At 34.0% G+C, this 18,716-nt stretch overlaps 2 protein-coding genes across 2 annotated transcripts; both read right to left on the minus strand.

The window, feature by feature from the left end:
- Positions 1-2,556: 2,556 nt before the first annotated feature.
- On the minus strand, positions 2,557-7,791 carry LOC132617282 (uncharacterized). Its single transcript, XM_060332252.1, has 4 exons — positions 7,628-7,791; positions 7,446-7,545; positions 6,520-6,909; positions 2,557-3,067 (listed from the first exon to the last, which is right to left on the minus strand). The coding sequence occupies exons 1-4, from the start codon at positions 7,726-7,728 to the stop codon at positions 2,939-2,941; spliced, it is 720 nt and encodes a 239-aa protein (XP_060188235.1). The 5' UTR covers positions 7,729-7,791; the 3' UTR covers positions 2,557-2,938.
- Positions 7,792-9,182: 1,391 nt separating this feature from the next.
- LOC132617232 (uncharacterized membrane protein At3g27390) lies at positions 9,183-14,993 on the minus strand. The gene is made up of 10 exons (XM_060332191.1): positions 14,749-14,993; positions 13,637-13,745; positions 13,327-13,519; positions 11,910-12,046; positions 11,524-11,812; positions 11,279-11,385; positions 11,001-11,157; positions 10,514-10,709; positions 10,180-10,420; positions 9,183-9,679 (listed from the first exon to the last, which is right to left on the minus strand). The coding sequence occupies exons 1-10, from the start codon at positions 14,840-14,842 to the stop codon at positions 9,445-9,447; spliced, it is 1,758 nt and encodes a 585-aa protein (XP_060188174.1). The 5' UTR covers positions 14,843-14,993; the 3' UTR covers positions 9,183-9,444.
- Between the last annotated feature and the right edge of the window lie 3,723 nt (positions 14,994-18,716).

Here is an 18,716-nt window from a genome sequence, read left to right on the forward strand (position 1 = left end):
ATTGAGAAGTCATGCCTTCAATTCTATTCATTACACTATTCACTCTTCCATAACCGTTTCTATAAGATATACTTATAATACATGTTCATTATTCATCGGAATTTCTGGGGATGATGAACTATTCTTCTTTTATTTTGGGTGCTTCTCTTTTGGTGAATGAAATCATGCACAACAATGTTAACCGAACTTCATTCTCAACATATTTGGAGATTTACGTTTACTTGTACAGTATTTTTGTTGCTTTCCTTCTCTTATTCAATTTCTAATTTAATTAACTTTTTTTCTTTTGGATGGAACATGCATTGCATCTTGCTCCTGCGGATATTGCTGATATGGAGAAAATTTTGGTACCAGCTAGCCTTCTTTATCTGCCCTTTTTTCACTTGATTTTACATATAGATTTTGTGTTTAAGATATCTATTTGAGACCTTTTCCAACTAGAAAGTTTTAGATAGATTTTGTGTTTCAAATATGTAGTTGAGACCTTTTTCAACTAAAAATGCTTATAATTAGAATATCAATTGTTATCACTCTTTTATATATTTTTTCCTACATTTATTAATTTTAGTTGGAAATGTTGTATTCTTGATCTTTGTAGGAGACTTTTCTAATTGAATTACTGAAGTTGAATAATAAATGTGCTTAGAGTAAGAGTTTCTGATGTTTCTTTTTCCCCTTTTTTGTTATATTTCATTTTTAGTGACTTTAGATTTGTTGTTTTTTTTTCCAAGTTGATCGGTGCGTGAATTTATTGGATCTGAATAATTTTATTTTAAGCTTATGAAGAAGGAAAGAGAGAGGGTGTAACACCCACTACGATCCAAAATCCGTAGGTATGTATTATATTAACTCTATTGCTTTTTTCTCATAAAGTTGTGCTCACGGTGTTTGTTATGTGCACATATTGAAACTACTTTTTTGTTGAAATCGTGGAATTCTTAGGGAAGTTTAACCTAATAATAAAGTTTCCATGACATTCTGACATGGCATGCTGACTGACTGGCTGCTCAGGTGGCTTAGGGCTGGAGCTATTTTTGCAAAGTTTGATAACGGTAAGAGTCGAGGTGAAAAGTTTAAAGTATTAGGGTTAAATTTGCCCCTTAGTTCAAAGTACAAGTGTAAATTTGACCCTTTTCCCTTTATTTATTTATTTTTTTGGAAAAAACGGTCAATTTTGAGAATTTAATTATATAAAGGAAGAATTGTTAGTGTTATAGTTGAAGAATATATTTTAAGATAAGACATCAAAGAACTATAACATTTTTATTACGATAATTATAACAGTAATTATTTGGTCAGAAAATTCACTAATGACTTATATTATCAAATTCAAAGAGCTATTCATAAATGTGATCTCTTTTATATTACAAAAAAATCTTCATTCTTTCAGCCTGATTTCTTATCTTTCTGTAAAATCCTATTCTTATCTTTCTGTAAAATCCGAAAATAGGCTGAACAATAGTAGCTCCAAGTGCTTACTGATTCACACTCAAATACTTGTATGGTTAGAATTCGGGATATTGACAAGGTCATCTATGTCATACTGTAGAATACTTCCACCGTCTCATAATAAGTGTCACCTTAGCCAAAAACACGCATATTAAGAAACCAATGATAAAGTGTAAAATTTATCAAATTACCCTTATGTAAAAAAAATATTCTCTTCTTGATGATTAGAGCATGCATAAGTAGTTCATCTTTTTACATTGGAAATCCAACCATCATCATTTAGAGTACTACTACTTCTTTTGCCTCTTACTAATCCTATCTTCCATAGCCAAAACTTTCATTTCACGTGAAACCCAAAATTTGACATTGTTAATCTAACGTTTGACCTTGAATAAAGAAACTTGTCATTTTTTATCCAAGGACAAAGAGGGAAAAAAACTAGTCAATATATGCTAGTATCCTAAGGTGACATTTATTATGAAACAAAAAATTTAGCTAATGTGACACTTATTTTGGGACGGATGGAGTAAAAGATTACTGTACCTTATAATGGCACAAATTTCCTCCACCCGCCCGTTGGCCATTATGGAACAGATATTGAAGGATGCATTTTCTTATTAACTTTTCAATTGTGGGATATGACTTGGTCTGGCATTAACCATGAAGAATCATAGTACTCTACTATAGAACAGTGGTTCAGCTGATAATGACAATATTAAGGGGAACACCATAGACTCCAATAATTTATGCATTTGGTTCCGAGCTGCAACAGAGAACATACACAGAAAACGAAGAATGATTATTGCTGATGTAATCATTATTTCTTGCAACACATGATATGCAAGAAAGAACTGGCAAAGGAGGGTGAAAAACAACAGCTTTTTGATGGGCCTCTAACTTTGTCTACGCCTCCTGTTTTTGTTAATAGTACTGTTTTGGCTGATATCTACGGCATTTTGCATCAAAGACAAGTTTTTTTAAGTAATGATCCTGGGCGGGATGTTTTCCTGGAACAATTTGATGGCAAAAATGCCATAACAATTATGTCGTTTTTCTGTAGATATTAATATATCAGTAGTATCTATTTCACCAAAAAAAAAAAAGATATGCAAGAAAAGAAAACTGAGAATGGATTATCAGTAGTAAAATAGCAGGCAGATCTCGGAAGAGAGAAGCTTTACATTTTGTTTAGACACACTTTAGTAAGCATACAGGATCAAATCATAAGAAAAAGTGAATGCAATCAAGTTCATCAGCCTCACAGAATAATTGATGTCTCTCTGGGTCAATATACCAGACACGATTGTGCAAATCATAAGAAAAGGTGAATGCAATCAATCAAGTTCATCCGCCTCATAGAATAATTGATGTCTCTCGGGGTCAATACACCAGACACGATTGTGCTTACCCACGGTCTGCTAGGAGCATATTGAAACCAACAACACTCCATGTTAGATGAATAGCCGCTGATTGTAGCCAGCAAGAAAATTCAACCATATAATGCACGCCAAGGCTCTTGAGTTTCTCTTGAAGACTTTGCTGCATCCCATGCTATCTTTTTTCCCGAGAAACTAAGAGATGAGAAGCTAGCCAAATGCTGTCCTATCTCATGTATCACCTGGAAGTTAGAAAGTGAGATCTGTATTAGTATAATTTCTTTTCTTTTTTTAATCCTTTTTTTTATTTGGATAAGTAAGCTGGGAGGAGAAGTAACTGCTAACTCTATCGAGCCCCTCTACTGAGATAGAGAAATGATTATAGAGTATCCCAAGAAAATGCTTGACGTAGATCAGAAATTAATCAAATTAAAGACAGGTAGACGTAGATGCGTCCTTCCGGTTTGAGAACTTTGGAGGATAAATGGCATAATATTCAAGTTGATAGCTCTATTAACTACATCAATCAAATGCCAGGAACCACAATGTTGGTTGCTCAAGACACATTCACAGCAATTACCAGTTTTCAAAATGTAGAGTTGCATCCACAAGTCCTATTTTCACAAGCTCATTCCTTAATCAACTTAATTTATTTTTCTGTTACTTGTCAGAGGAAAGGGGAAATAATGGTGTTAATATTACTCTATAAGACTTAAAAGTCGATGTATGGCTTCAACTATCTTGATCTGCTTGAACTCAAGCAATCAAGAGCTGGTTTTTTTGCCACTCGGGTTTGATTTTGCAGCTGTATCAACTTACTGCCTGGCATACATAAGCCATTCAGCTCGGCCAGCTGCGATAGGATATATCAAAGTTAACTGCATGAGGGCTAATTTATTCTATTTAGAGCCCGTTTGGATTGGCTTATAAGTTGCTTATAAGCTGTTTTCAGCTTTTTTGAGTGTTTGGTTGGCCAGCTTAAAGTCATTTTGTGCTTAAAATAAGCTCAAAAAAATAATTGAGCCCATTTGACTTAGCTTATCTAAAGCAGCTTATAAGCTGAAAATAGCTTATAAGCCAAAAAAAATAAGTTAGACTACCCCAACTTATTTTTTTTTAGCTTATAAGCTGCAAACAGCTTATAGGCATAAGCCCATCCAAACAGGCTCTTAATGTGCTTAACTGCGGCTAACTTATTCTATTTAAAGTGCTTTCTTTCTGTCTGTTTTCAGCAGTACAGACCTTAAGTTATTTTTTGAGACAAGGGTCAAAAACACACCCCAACTATCACTTTTTTTTTAGTTTCATACCTAAACTATCATAAGGTTAAGAAAACTACCTAAACTATCACTATCTAGTTTGCAAAACACACCTCAAATTATTCTTGAATGGCATGTGATCTACACTCTCTATTTTATATAAAAATGTTGCCAAGTGTTGTCCACGTGGATAAATAATGTCACAATGGCACCTACATGAAAATTAAAAAAAAAACCTATTTTTTTAAAAAAACAAACTGAAAATAATATTTTTTGTAAATAAATATCAAAAATTATAGAAAATAAAAAAAATAGTTTAAAAAATAGAAAAGTTATTTTAAAAAAAAAAAATAAGAAAACTGATTATTTAGTTTTCACATTTTTAAAAAAAAAACAACTTTTCCATTTTTTAAATCATTTTTTTTAAATCCAGATTTTATTTTTATTTTTTTAAAATGCTGATTTTTAAAAAAAATGCAGTTTTTCAAAAAAAAAAATATACAGTTTTTTTTATAAAAAATATTATTTTTCAATTTCCATGTAGGTGCCACCATAGTGTGGACAATGTTTTTGAGAAAATTTCAACTTCACTTGCCTTTTGAAGAGTGAGTGCACACATTTAGTTCAGGTGTGTTTTGCAAACTAGATAGTGATAGTTTAGGTAGTTTTCTCAACCTTATGATAGTTTAGGTATGAAACTAAAAAAAATGATAGTTAGGGTGTGTTTTTGACCCTATCTCTTTTTTTTTTTTGTTTCTTGTCATAGAAAAGGAAATAATAACGTTAACCTGACTAGGCAAAAGTAAGATGTCAAATTCTTTCCTTAAAAACTTGTGCCTGATAAGGCAATTAATTGTTTCCTACATCCTTCATTAATAATATTAAAAAACATGATTAGCATTAGCCATCAAGAGATTTCGAGGGCAAGTATAACAAACTTGTGCCTGACAAGGCAAAACTTAAGTATAAGTCAGACGGCGACCTGGAGAATTTTAAACAACTTATGCCGTAGGCATACTTTCACTTCTGCATAAAAAGAGAAAAGAACAAACTTGTGTTTGAGAAGGCAATTAATTGTTTCCTACATCTTACTTGTGTCTGCCTGTGCAAAAGTAAATGTAATGCTTTTTCCTACATCTTACTTGTGTCTGACTAGGCAATTAATTGTTTCCTATGTTTTACCTAGTCAGGCACAAGTAGCATGTACGATTAATTGCTTTATCAGGCACAAGTTTTTTCTTAATAAAAAAGAAATGAACACAGGAAAGAATTTTACATCGTACTTTTGCCTAGTCAGGTTATATATTAACCAAAGACAATATATGGCTTTGTCAATCTTGATCTGCTTGAACTCAAGCAACCAAGAGCTGGTTTTTTTGCCACTCAGGTTAGATTTAGCAGCTGTATTAACTTACTGCCTGGCATACATAAGCCATTCAGCTCGGCCAGCTGCGATAGGATATATCAAAGTTAACTAAACGAGAGCTGAATTATTTTATTTAAAGAGCTTTCTTTCAGTCTGTTTTCAGCTCATAGACAAGGAAATAATAACATTAACGTGATACAAGACTTCAAATTTTGATTATATTTAACCAAAGACAATATATGGCTTTGTCTATCTTGATCTGCTTGAACTAAAGCAACCAAGAGCTGTTTTTTTTGCCATTCCAGTTGATTTTTGCAGCTGTATTAACTTACTGCCCAGCATACATAAGCCATTCAGCTCGGCCAGCTGCAATCGGACATATCAAAGTCAACTTTAAGGTGCTTTCTTCAGTCTGTTTTCACTTTTCAGTAGTAAATTCTTTAATCAAGTTATTTTTTCTGTTGTCACGGAAAATGCAACAATATGTTAACAGAATTAAAAGTTGATTATATTCAACCAACGACAATTTATGGCTTTGTCTATCTTGATCTGCGTGAATTTAAGCAATCAAGAGCTGGTTTTTTTGCCACTTGGGTTTGATTTTGCAGCTGTAATAACTTACTGCGTGGCAATACATAAGCCACTCAGCTCGGCCAGCTGCAATAGGATATAACAATAGAAACTACACTGGAGCTATTTACTCTATTTAAAGAGCTTTTCTCCCTTCCCCTTCCAATTCATTTTAAAACAAATGCAGAAATAACAACTTTTTTCCCTGAATAAATTGTTCAAAAGACTACATTTTGGATCAGGACTACATCTTAAAATTTAGCTAGGAAACTAAGAAGCCCACAATACTATAATGTCCAAAATTAGATAACACCACAGGGAAGCTGCTCCAATGTCCAAAGCATGAAAATCAACCATTTAATGAACAAGCATATAAACATTTATAATGTACCTGAAGTTCCAATCAACCATTTAATGAACAAGCATATAAACATTTATAATGTACCTGAAGTTCCAATCAACCATTTAATGAACAAGCATATGAACAATTACAATGTACCTGAAGTTCCTCTTCTGAAGTCTTATGATGCAAATTTTGACCTTTTTTGCCAATTACAACAAAAGTAGGCACCTTCAAAACTCGAACCAACTGAAGTAAGCACGCCAACTGTTCGTTGAAAATCTGCAACGACTGTGGTGGGCTTTGCAAATTCGCGGCCAAAGCTTTAGTAAGGCCATTAGAGGCACCTACTTGCAACCCATAAACTGAGTTATTTTCAACTGCAACGGAAGTTCTATTTCCCATCTTAAGCTTTGTTGCAGCCACAACAAAAGGGACCACGATAGTGGGCATATTTGACAACCCATCTCCTACTAACAATGTCAGAACTTCATTGAGAGCACAAGCAAGTGTTGGAGGCTCGTAGTTTTCCAGAAGCAACACCGACACCTAAGAAAAGGAAAAACATCAAACCTCTGTCTATAATCCCCAAAAGCAAAATATGTAGCACAGGTATGGAAGAAATGCTACGGTTTAGGGTGTATTTGGTATGACGATATGTTTTCCTATTTTCCCTTGCTAGGTTGCACTAAATATCTTGGAAAATGTTTTCCTTAAAATTTTGAGGGAAAACATTTTTCGGATCAATAAAAACACACCAACGCATCCCCAACCCACCTCCTACCTGCCTACCCTAATTGAAAAAACTCATACTATTTTGCTTCGAATATATGAAAATGCACTTAAAATAACATTTTCTAACTTGCGTACCAAACGCAAGAAAATGAGTAGAAAGATGACTTATTTTCCGAGAAAATATTAACACACCCTTAGTATCTGAAACATACAACTAAATACTATGAGCTTGGTATGAATAACCCAAATCTCACTTTGCATCACTTGTTTTCATAACCAATGACCTAAAATGAAAGGAAATCCAAACCACTGAAAAACGAACAAGAAAGTTCCAAACAGTTTCCAGGTACCTCGGGATTTGAGCCATCGAGAAAATGAACGAATTCGATTGACACCTTTTGGTCTTTAATTCCGTACCGTTGTAAGGATAAATCAAGAGATTCTTCTCGTCTGCAATGGAAATGATTTTGTATGAGAAAATAGTGTATTAATAGGGGGCAGGGGGGGAGAAGAGGGGGGTGGGGGTGCTTACCGGGTTTGAAGGTTGGAATTAGGGTTAGGTTGAAGGGATTGGAAGATGGCGGTGCCGGATGGATCTTTGAAGAGGAGTATTACTTTTGGGCCTACCTTCATTTTCTTCTTTATGTAATCCAATGCAATGCCCTACTTCGCCTCTTTATACTAGTAGAAATTTTCCTCTTTCTAGTATTTGGCTGGAAGAGCATTAGTTATTCAAAGTTTATGCCTCAAGTATTAGTTTTAATTATTCGAATTTCAATCCTTAAATTTATTTCTTAGTAATGTAGGGACTAATTATATATATGAATTAGTTACGTAGGATTTAGTTATTCATGTATTAATAGTTATTTCATCTCTACCCTACATAGAATATCACACAAATTCTTTCATAATTAATACACGTATTAGTCATGTGGGAATGAAAATTTATAACCAAACAAGCATTGTATTTGTACTTGATGTAATAGATTTTATGCATAACAACTAAAATGCTACTAAGCATACTAGTTATGTTGATTTTAATACATGAGTAATTCACTTTCTAACCAACGACCAAACGACTCTTAAATGCGCGTACCTTTTTTTATTTATTGTTGTTACAATAAAAAATCTGAATAGATGTGAATGATTAAAAAATTTAATAAAGTATTAATATCGTTAAAATATCTATTCAAAAACTTCTGCAAAAATGACAGGCCACCAATTTTATTTGTTCATTTACCGCCAATGTGTACATTAAGAAGGCAGCTAGAGGCGAAACATCAAGACAAGCTGATAGAAGCAGAGGAAAGGAGCCAGCTTATAAAAGAACACAGTTTTACTGAAAGAAGACGTTGGTGGAACATTAAAACAAGCTCATAACAATAGAAGAAAGGAACTTTATTCTTATATGTGGTGAATAAGGTACGCCAAGGGGTAAAGACACTTGCATTCAGAAAGGTGCTATGTGATAGGTCACTCTCGGTTTCCAAATTTGCTACAATTAGTGCTCCAAACAGTGACATCATTAGATGACAGACTTGTGATCTCTGTTTAAAAATCTAAGAATTCATTGGATTAACGTTCAATTGGTCCGGTCAATTTTAATGATCCTTTGGACGCCCCTATGCCTCATTTATGCATATTGAACCTGATCGCTCCTGCTTAGTTGTTACTAAAAATGCACCACATTCTTCAGAAGGAAAAAAAATATATATATAGACAGATCCTCAACGAAACTGCAAAATGTAAGCACCAACAACAGCACTTTAGGTTAATGCCAAACCACCGGTCTGGTCTGTGATGACTAATGAGATCTATCATTATAAAAACACGCCCAAAAAATTCACCAATGTCAACAAGCGCTATCCAATAAATATATGGCTCGGTCTGGATCCGCATTAGAACTTGCTCGAAATGCAACACCATTTCGGGCTAATTCACAAATGCTTTGTTACAAAAATCACTTTATGACTTTAGCAAGTCAACTGGAAGTGAATGACCATCCGTTGGGGTTATGATTGTAAGTGGATATCCTTGGTTGCAGTTCTATTCTCCTGTGCACAGTAGTGAAGTGTGGGAAAGAAAAAGACGCAAATCGCACACCTACTGCTTGTATTTTGCAGGGAAATTCGTCAAGAAAATATGTTCTGTCGCAGCATTAGAAACTACTAACATAATAACTAAACTGCTTCTACCATGCTTACTACACCCGAAAAGAGAAGCTAAAACAAAAAGAAGCCTACTCAATAATCAAATGTACACAATTAAAGCTGAAGCTGCTTAGTAAATACATAAGTACTACACATTTTACATGGACCAGCAATGAGGACATTATACCTAAAGAAACAATCAAACAATACTATCACCATCTCGGCTGCTTTGCTCACTTTGTTCTCCCTCATTTCTATTTTTCTTGTCCCCCTTTGAACGTTGTCGCCATCCATTTCCAGCTTTTGAGCTTCCACCATCAGTATCAGCCACAAGACCAATCTGGATTGCTTCTAAATACAATACCTTCACCAAATTCTTGAAGCGCCTTCTGAATGTCGGTACCCGAGATAAAGAACCAACAATCCCCTGCAACCTGTTGGTGCATAAAAATATAGTTTAATCCTCATTCTAAGTTTCAAGATAATATTAGAAATGGAGTATTAAGTTTCCCAGTTAAAAGGACAGTGTGAGTGATTCTAGCATTCAAACACTAGGTGTTCAGACCATATTTGGTTGATTTTGAAAAAAAGAACACGACGGGTATCTGGACACTAAAAGTTGTGTTTGAACATGTGAGAATCATTATTTCGCTTGAAATACCCTACAAAATTGACGATCAAGCCAGCATTTGAAAATACTGCAAATACTGAAATGTCTATGGTCAAACAGGCCTAAGTTCAGTATATGAAGATAGACCCGAAAGCCTGTGTTCTCTTGCTTAATAGCAAAATATGAAGTGGACACATGTCCACCTAAATATGCAAACGGACATTATGGACTCTGGCTAAATGCACCATGAATGAGATCAAGAAAAAGTTACTTATGTTTGAAAAATATTATAAGTCCGTAAAGCATTCATAAATATGGATTTACCTCCTAATTACAGCTTGCAATTGTGCTCTCCTCACAGCATCGGTGGATGGAAATCCCGTGTTATCCCATTCCTCCGTTCTTTCATTTTTGCACACCATTACCAATTTCCTCAGGCTACTTTCTTCATCTTCTGTCAACTGTAGCTTTTTTATTTGCTCCTTCATGACTAAGAGTGGCCCAAGGAACCACTCACATACTTTATCCTTTGGCCAGTTAGACTTTGTCAATTCCACTTCATCAGCTGTACATAGCATAAAAGACATCACTTCTTCCTAAAGGTAATACACAGGCGAAAGATGAGGAAGAGAAAAGGCGAGCCTGAGAAAAGACATACAAATTATCAGGCCCGGAGAGTCCGATTTTGCAGATGCAAGCAGACACTGTAGAATGGACCAAGCAGGTAATTTGATGCCTAGCTTCTTACAGTCCCCCTTCACAATACATTCCTCAATATCTTTGACGTCTATCAGGCCTTCACGTAGGAGTATTCTTCCATTGACCTCACAGGATTTAAAGAGCCAACCCCATACCTACCACAGACTTACATTTAGCTTCAAAACATCAAAGAACTTAAGTTGGTGAAGTCATTACACATATGGTCTTTTAGGGATTTTTTTCATTTTTGGCCTGTCGGCCGAAATTAATATGGGCACTAGCCAAAATATACAAAATCTATACACTGATTATGTATATTTATGTGTATTTTGTGTATACCATAAGTATAATATATGTATATATGTACTTAATATATAAAATCTATACATTTGCTGGCTATTATTGTTTTGGGCGGTCCAAAAACGTAATTATCCCTTTCTATTTACCTGCATGGGTGTATATTGTTGGATAGTCTGTTTCAGGGTTTTTGATCCATGCGAAACAAGCTTCAAGTTGCGTGATCCTTCTTTTTCAATCTTCTGCTCAATTGATTTCTTACTGTCAAGGCCTCCAGAGGAGTTCATATTTCTTCGATATCGAGGCCTGGCTGCCGGGAAGAATCAGAGAATCAACATCATTGACAGCATCATCAACAAGTTATATCAAGTTATTCTACCATATTGTCATGAACTAAAGGTGACCGACTATACTATACACGCAATACCTTGAGAAGCATGACCCTTCCCTCATGTCAAGTAGGTCGTTTGTGTATTCGTCAAATATGGAAACGGCTGCTAGGATGTATGCAAGTCCCATGCGAAATGAGTCTTCCTAGCAAAACTCGTGCCATTCCAGTAAGAATCAGACAACGTGCTACACGAGACTTAGTGCCTTTCAAACTTCAAAGCCGGCTCATATGATTATATAGTAAAAAAAACGGAGGAATAGGATGAAGGAGAGCAAATAGACCTGATGGACCACAACCCCACTGTAAAGTGCGAGAGCAAAACTTGAAAAGAAGGATGCTATCACAGATCCGACAACAGCTAAAGGCCACAAAAAGATTGCAAGGCCAGCAAAAGGAACACAAACAGTCTCCAGAAATGGGCCCTCCCTTCCAATTAAGTCTTCTAGTAGCCTCTTCCAGCCTCTGAACAGCATGAATGGGCTCTTCCAAAGAGCAAGAGCTGTAATAAACGGCACATCCACTGGAATTGCAAGCAGTGAAACCAAAATGCAACTTGGCAGCTTTGACAACCTAAGGACACAGAACGATAATGAAAATATGGTACTCTGCAATCTACCATCTGTGCCCAGTGCTTTTTAAAGAAAAAGAGGATTCAGATATCACTCACTTCACTTCTATAGGTTTTTCATCTGGATGCATTTCCTCAGAAAGCTCGTCCATGTAAGAAAAGTATGAGTGGAAGCAAAAGTCTGTAAAATCCCGTACTACTGTGCAGCTCCCTTTAAGAGTGGAAATACAACCATCCTGATAATTTTATCAACTATAATATTTGGCATGTAAAAGCATTGTTATCAAAAGCGAAAAAGCGCAAAAAAGCTCTAAGGTCAGTTGGGAAGCAAAAGTCTGTAAAATCCCGAACTACTGTGCAGCTCCCTTTAAGAGTGGAAATACAACCATCCTGATAATTTTATCAACTATAATCTTTGGCATGTAAAAGCAGTGTTATCAAAAGCGAAAAAGCGCAAAAAAGCTCTAAGGTCAGTCGGGCCTTTAAGCGCAAAGCGCAATTGTGCAAAAATACAGATATATGTATGTTTATCCCAAGATTAATAATAATAAGTATGAATAACAAATATGTGGACAGAGAGATTGTAAAAATATTACCATAAAGTGAAATATCAATCATCTAGTGCCACCTCATCAAGAGAGGCTCATTGGCAAGGAAAAGTATGTCTTAGAGCCTTGATGACGACACTGAAGCGCACATAAAGCGAGGCGAAGCGCTCAACATGTTTGAGCCTCGCTTCAGGGCTTAAGCGCGCTTAAAGCGCGCCTTTGATAACACTGTGTAAAAGACCCATTTACCTTTGAATAAACAGAAGGAACTTGCAGGAATGCTCATAGTTAGACGACCAAACTCTGTAGCTTATAGATTACACACACACACACATGTATATACATGTTCTCTTAATCAGTAAATTTCATGCACATATTATCCTATTGAAGAACTAGAAGTCTTTGAACTTTTAACATGAGCAATTAACTCAAACTACAAATAAGTGATCAATTACAAAAATCGGCACAATATAAAGCAAAACATAAACAAACTTGCCAGAAATTCATAAAGAAACAGGAAGCAACTACAAAAGCAAGACAAAGGAAGGTTATATAAGCAAATCTTTTCTCCCTTTTATTTTTAAGGGAAAAAAATAAAAGAGAAGTACTTGATCAACTTGAACATCATAGCAGGCTACAAAAGCTAGTGAAAAGGGTCACTCGAACACTTGGATGCCTAGAGGCAGATTTAAGGAATGCAGGCTACTTGACCAGGGAGCAATATCAATAAGAAAACTAAATAAATATATGACTTGGAAACTTGGCTTTGCCAATCCGGTGACCAGATAAAGCATGAGTGATTAATTATGAAGCCAGCAAACAAAAACTCATGACAAATGTTCAGTATATCTAGAAAATGAAATAACCAATCCCTTAACTAAAAGGGTTGATGTCTCGTTCGAAAATGGAGCTTAGACAACTTAACATTAGATAAACAGACAATAGTTTGCGGAGAGACTGAGACTCACCAGAAAGCAGTGGTAGACCTTGCAAGTGATATTCTCTCCAATAGCCTCAAAAGTTGCAATCAAAGGAGCGAAAAAACCGTAACCTATCCCACCAAGAACGCTCCCAATAATGGCTATAAGGGGCCAAATAATAAGAGGAACTGGCAATGAAACCAGTAGTGCAATCTTCAATGCCCATCCAAGCCTTTTGGTTCTGAAATGTCAAACAAATAGCACAAAAGCCAAAAAGTACCATATCAGATACACAAATAAGAGCATTTTGTACTATGATACTTAAATACAACAAGACTATTGGCAAGAAAACACATACTTTGCAACACAGTAGTAGGTCCAGATAAAATGTGCTGGCCATAGTCCAATTACAACTGCTGAATTCCCTACTGATATGATGACTGTCACAATCGGGCCAATTATTAATCCTGTCCAGACAAATATCAAACTTGTCAATATCCACAACATTTAATTTATGCTCTTACAAATATATATCCTCGTCCATCTTGTCAATGTTGCTAGTCATACTTCAAAAGCGTGACAAGTGAATACAACAAACAAGACATAAGACTTAAAGAGTGTAAAGTGAGAGTGGTCCAAAAAAAAGAAATTAAGACAGCTGCAAAGGTGCATGTACAATATTTTCTACACCAAAGCATATATACATGTCTGTACGGAAAATCAATTAAGCTTTCAACAAATATCAAATTCTAAACGAAAATTTCACAAAATAATTTAGTGCTAGAACCTTAAAGATTAAATCTTAAGGGGTCGTTTGGTATGAAGGAATGAAGGATAAACATAAATAGTCTTGAGATAAGAATTTAGCAATTTCTTATCCCTTATTTGATTAGTAATCATGGGATAAGTTATCAAAGACTAAAAATAGTGCTGAATAACTTATACCTATCATAGGATGGAATAAGTTATCCTAAACCTTTTCTAAAATAAGTTATCCTAAAACTTTTCTTTTTAGAAATTATCCAATGTATAATATTTTTAGTATAACATATCAAACAGTCAATAAAAAATAACTCCAGCATAACTAATCCCAGTATAATTTATCTCAACGTAATTAATCCCACCATAACTTATCTCAGTGTAATTTGTTTTTTAATTAAACGACCCCTAAGGGTTTAAATCCTTCATTAGCCTCTACAAATTACACTGCACATACTGCTACTTCGTGATATGTACAAATTTAGTATGCTACACCTTGTCACATAGTACAAATATGGCGCAAATATGTCTTAAAATTGTTCAAACACAAGGGTTCTTGGTTCAGTTTCCAAAGGTTTCACTATTTTCATACAAAGAATGTTGCTTTTACCAATCATACAAGACAACTGAGACAAAATAAGTGGAGGGGTTGAAAAACATACACTATAAAGAAAAGGGTTGATAAAGAAATACTAGTAGACTATAGTAGACCTTTGAGAAGGCCAAGGATGAAGAGCAAGAAGAAGAAAGGAAGAAATGATATAAAGCTCCAAAGCTTAGCCAAGAACCCTACTGGTACTTCCATCCAATTATGCTTTAATTACAAACCTTCACTATGATGCTTGTATGAAGTTGAAAACACGATCAAAATCAAATTAATTAATTCTTAAGAGAGAAAGAGAGTATCATGAGATGCAAAGATAAGAAAAGAAATGAAATTGACAAGTTGGTTGTAGAATTAATGAGGACAAGAAAGAAAAGAGAAAAGAGAGCCGTTATGTGGGGTGGAACCATAACGTGGCAGAATAATGTGGAAAGTGTGCCACGTGTCAGAATAATGTCGAAAGTATGCCACGTGGATGAAGTTAGGAACCTTGAAAGTGAGATTCCAGCGTGAAGGAGGTTGGATATTGTGACACTCACTCACGCACATCACCAGAGGAGTTGTGTTGTCGTTTTTGTCTTAATTATGTTGGATCTATTTTGTAGGGCCAGGCGGCTCAAAAGAATTAAGGGTCATTAAGCATAAATGAGTTTTAAATTTTTGTCCTTCACATTTTCGGTATAAATTAATGTTTTATCGATATAGTATGCGTTTAGCTTCGACATATGTATCATAATATTTCACAAGTTATGTCGGATAAGGCACAATATTTGACATTCAATATAATTTGAAAAGCACATAAATTTAGCTTTCGCTCAACATAGTTAGAGTTTAGCTTCGGCATGTGCGTCGTTACATTCACACAAGTTATGTTGAAAAAGAATAAACTTTCAACACTCAATATAATCTAAAAAAATATTGCATAATTTATGACGCATAACTTAATTCTTACAGAACTTGTGCCGAGCGAGGCAAAAATTCAATTTTCAAAAAGGTAAAAATGTTACAGAACTTATGCCGAGCGAAGTATATTTAGATATTTTGATTAAATAAGAGTAAGGATAAAAATTAAAGACCATACATATGAGGGGCAAAAATTAAAGACTAGTCTGTATGAAGGGCAATCCGTGCAAAAATTTGATTTCACCTGTCTTGATAATTACTCCCTCCGTCCTAAAAAGAGTGTCCTAGTTTGATTTGGAACGGAATTTAAAAAATAAAGGAAGACTTTTGAAATGTGTGGTTCAAAACAAATCTTATATATTTGTGTGGTTGTAAATCATCTCATAGAGTTAAATTATTTCTAAATTTAGAATGGTGTCAATCTTTTTGGGACAAATTAATAAGGAAAGTGGGACAATCTTTTTGGGACATAGGGAGTATTTGTTATCGTAGCTACTATCCCCGAGTTCAAAATATATGTCCACTTATTCTTTAACATACTGTTAAGAACTCTAAAAAGAAAATTAGGTGTTTTGAATAAATTACTCTTAATCAAAATTTGTATACAACTATTAACTGGACATATTGTGATCTGGTCACTTAGCACTTGGTATAGGCAATTCTGAAAAAGTAAAGTTAATTTCTTCTTAATTAGTAAGTGAATTCTTATTTTGAACCAAAATGAAAAGGCTAAATATATACTTAACCGGAGGGAATAATATATACGTGCATAATAAATATATTAATATATATAGTTATTATATATTATAAAAATTTAATTTTTATCTATTGGGTAGAAGGTTAGTAAGTAGTAGAATGTTGTCTCGCGGATCCTTCCATACTAGTAGGCATAGCACTATCCTTATAGCTTATTGCCTTTTGATTTCTGTCACTATTTGTTGTTTTTTGTACTTCGATTATCGTATTAGTTCGTTGTCTTTACTATTTCTTTTTTACATTACTAGATACTGGATCCCGTGCTAGCACGGGCCCAATATATAATTTTATCCCTATGCAATTAAAAAAAATCTACATATTTTACGATTTTTCGTGAAAACGTGTGAAAAGCTAAAAGTTTTGGAAGCACGGATTCAATAATTTATGTTATAGTATATTTTTTTTGTTTTAGATTATTTGAAACGCTTTGAAAAGTTATATTTTTGTATGGTAATAAATCATTTCATTAAACATAAAATTAACCGTGGATAAATATTATTAACATTAGTATAAGAACAAACAACAATCACATAGCCTTTGAGTTTCTTATTTCATCTATAAAATGTTTTGTAAATAAAATATGAGTATTAATGGAGTATGTAATTAACATTTGAAGGAATTCAGATGAAAATTGAATGACTTAAATATATAAAAATTGATTTGCCACTAAAACGAACAAGTTAATAGAAGTAATATATACTAGTAACAAAGTAATTAATAAGCATATTAATAGTAGTAATACACAGTAAAGAGAAATGAAATTTGTCTATCCAAAATAAAGAGGTGGGTCCGCTGGTGTTAAAGAAAATGTAAGGAACCAAAGAGCCGTGAAAACAGGAAAAGCAGATGGGCCCTATAGCATAGGAAGTTGAAGTGAGGTGCAGCTTTTTCATCGGACAAAAGGTTGAAAACAAAATATGGGCATCTTTTATGTCCAACAATGATAAAAGTACACCTAATAAAGCAGTCAAATACAATATTCTTAAGGCACGAAAATCATACAATTCCGGAATTACCCTTGGAATGATGTCGACGATCCGGCTTCTGAAACTCCCGTTTCTATATATCTACTAGACGGCCTATGCCCGTGCGCCCAACACTTGATGTTATTTAATATGAGGTCCACCCTTTATGGGGTGCATTTTTTTTTTTTTGACATTATTAGTTTGTATTATTTTTATGCATATAATATATATACATATACTATGTTTAAAACACGATTAATATAACATTATAGTTTGTGTTCCGTATCTAAAACTTTATTATATTAGTGTTTGCTACGAATACAAAGTCAACACTTTTTTTTAACATTATACTTTTTTTAATATGGGTTCACTTTTTTTTTTTTTATATTGCTTGATTTTAATAATATGGAGTCCACTTTTTTTTTCCCATGAGTTTGGAGATGGTGAGTTCCACTTTTTTTTTTATTGCTCGGTGTTATTTAGTATGGGGTTAAGGGACAACAGACGACGAAGCATGGGTCTAAACCCATGCTTTATATAGTTTCTTCTTTTTTTATTTTTATTTTTTATATTGATTGGTGTTATTTAGTATGGGGCCCACCCTTTTGAACATTATTAGTTTGCACTATTTTTATGCATGTAATATATATATATATATATACTATGTTCAAAATACGATTAATATAACATTGTAGTTTATGCTCCGTATCTAAAACTTTATTATATTAGTGTTTGCTACGAATACAAAGTCTCCACTTTTTTTTTTTGACATTGTTTATTTTTTTAATATGGGATTCACTTTTTTTTTTATATTGCTTGATTTTGTCAATATGGGATACTATGTTCAAAACACGATTAATATAACACTGTAGTTTGTGCTTCGTATTTAAAACTTTATTACATTAGTGTTTCCTACGAATACAAAGTCTGCACTTTTTTTTTTGACATTGTTTGTTTTTTTAATATGGGATTCACTTTTTTTTTTATATTGCTTGATTTTGTTAATATGGGGTCCACTTTTTTTTTTTCCGTGAGTTTGGAGATGGTGGGTTCCACTTTTTTTACTTTTTTTTAATATTGGTTGGTGTATTTTTTTATTTTTTAATATTGGTTGGTGTTTAATATAGGGATCACACTTTTTTTTTAATGCTTAACGGACGACGAAGCATGGGTTGAGACCCATGTTTCTATATAGTAGTAATACTAGATGGCCTATACTCGTGCTGCGCACGGGCCCAACACTTTGGATTATAGTATATCTAAGTGTATATAGTTGTGTTTGGATAGTGATAATATATATATATATATACTATGTTCAAAACACGATTAATATAATATTGTAGTTTGTGCTCCGTATCTAAAACTTTATTATATTCGTATTTGCTACGAATACAAAGTCAGCAAAAATTTATTAATACTTTTTAAAAGAGAAGACTTGTTTAAAAGGAAAC

The sequence above is a fragment of the Lycium barbarum genome, chromosome 11 (assembly GCF_019175385.1).
Source record: "Lycium barbarum isolate Lr01 chromosome 11, ASM1917538v2, whole genome shotgun sequence".
In the NCBI taxonomy this organism is placed as follows: Eukaryota; Viridiplantae; Streptophyta; class Magnoliopsida; order Solanales; family Solanaceae; genus Lycium; species Lycium barbarum.

What these genes read in the sequence shown, in the direction of transcription:
- LOC132617232 (XM_060332191.1), bottom strand. Translation starts at nt 14,842, where the DNA reads ATGGAAGTACCAGTAGGGTTCTTGGCTAAGCTTTGGAGCTTTATATCA. An exon ending in CATCCTTGGCCTTCTCAAAG is followed by an intron (nt 13,746 to 14,748) that starts GTCTACTATAGT and finishes TTGTCTGGACAG; the next exon opens with GATTAATAATTGGCCCGATT. An exon ending in GTGGGGTTGTGGTCCATCAG is followed by an intron (nt 11,386 to 11,523) that starts GTCTATTTGCTC and finishes GAGTTTTGCTAG; the next exon opens with GAAGACTCATTTCGCATGGG.
- LOC132617282 (XM_060332252.1), bottom strand. Translation starts at nt 7,728, where the DNA reads ATGAAGGTAGGCCCAAAAGTAATACTCCTCTTCAAAGATCCATCCGGC. An exon ending in AATTCCAACCTTCAAACCCG is followed by an intron (nt 7,546 to 7,627) that starts GTAAGCACCCCC and finishes TTTCCATTGCAG; the next exon opens with ACGAGAAGAATCTCTTGATT. An exon ending in TCGATGGCTCAAATCCCGAG is followed by an intron (nt 6,910 to 7,445) that starts GTACCTGGAAAC and finishes TCCTTTTCTTAG; the next exon opens with GTGTCGGTGTTGCTTCTGGA.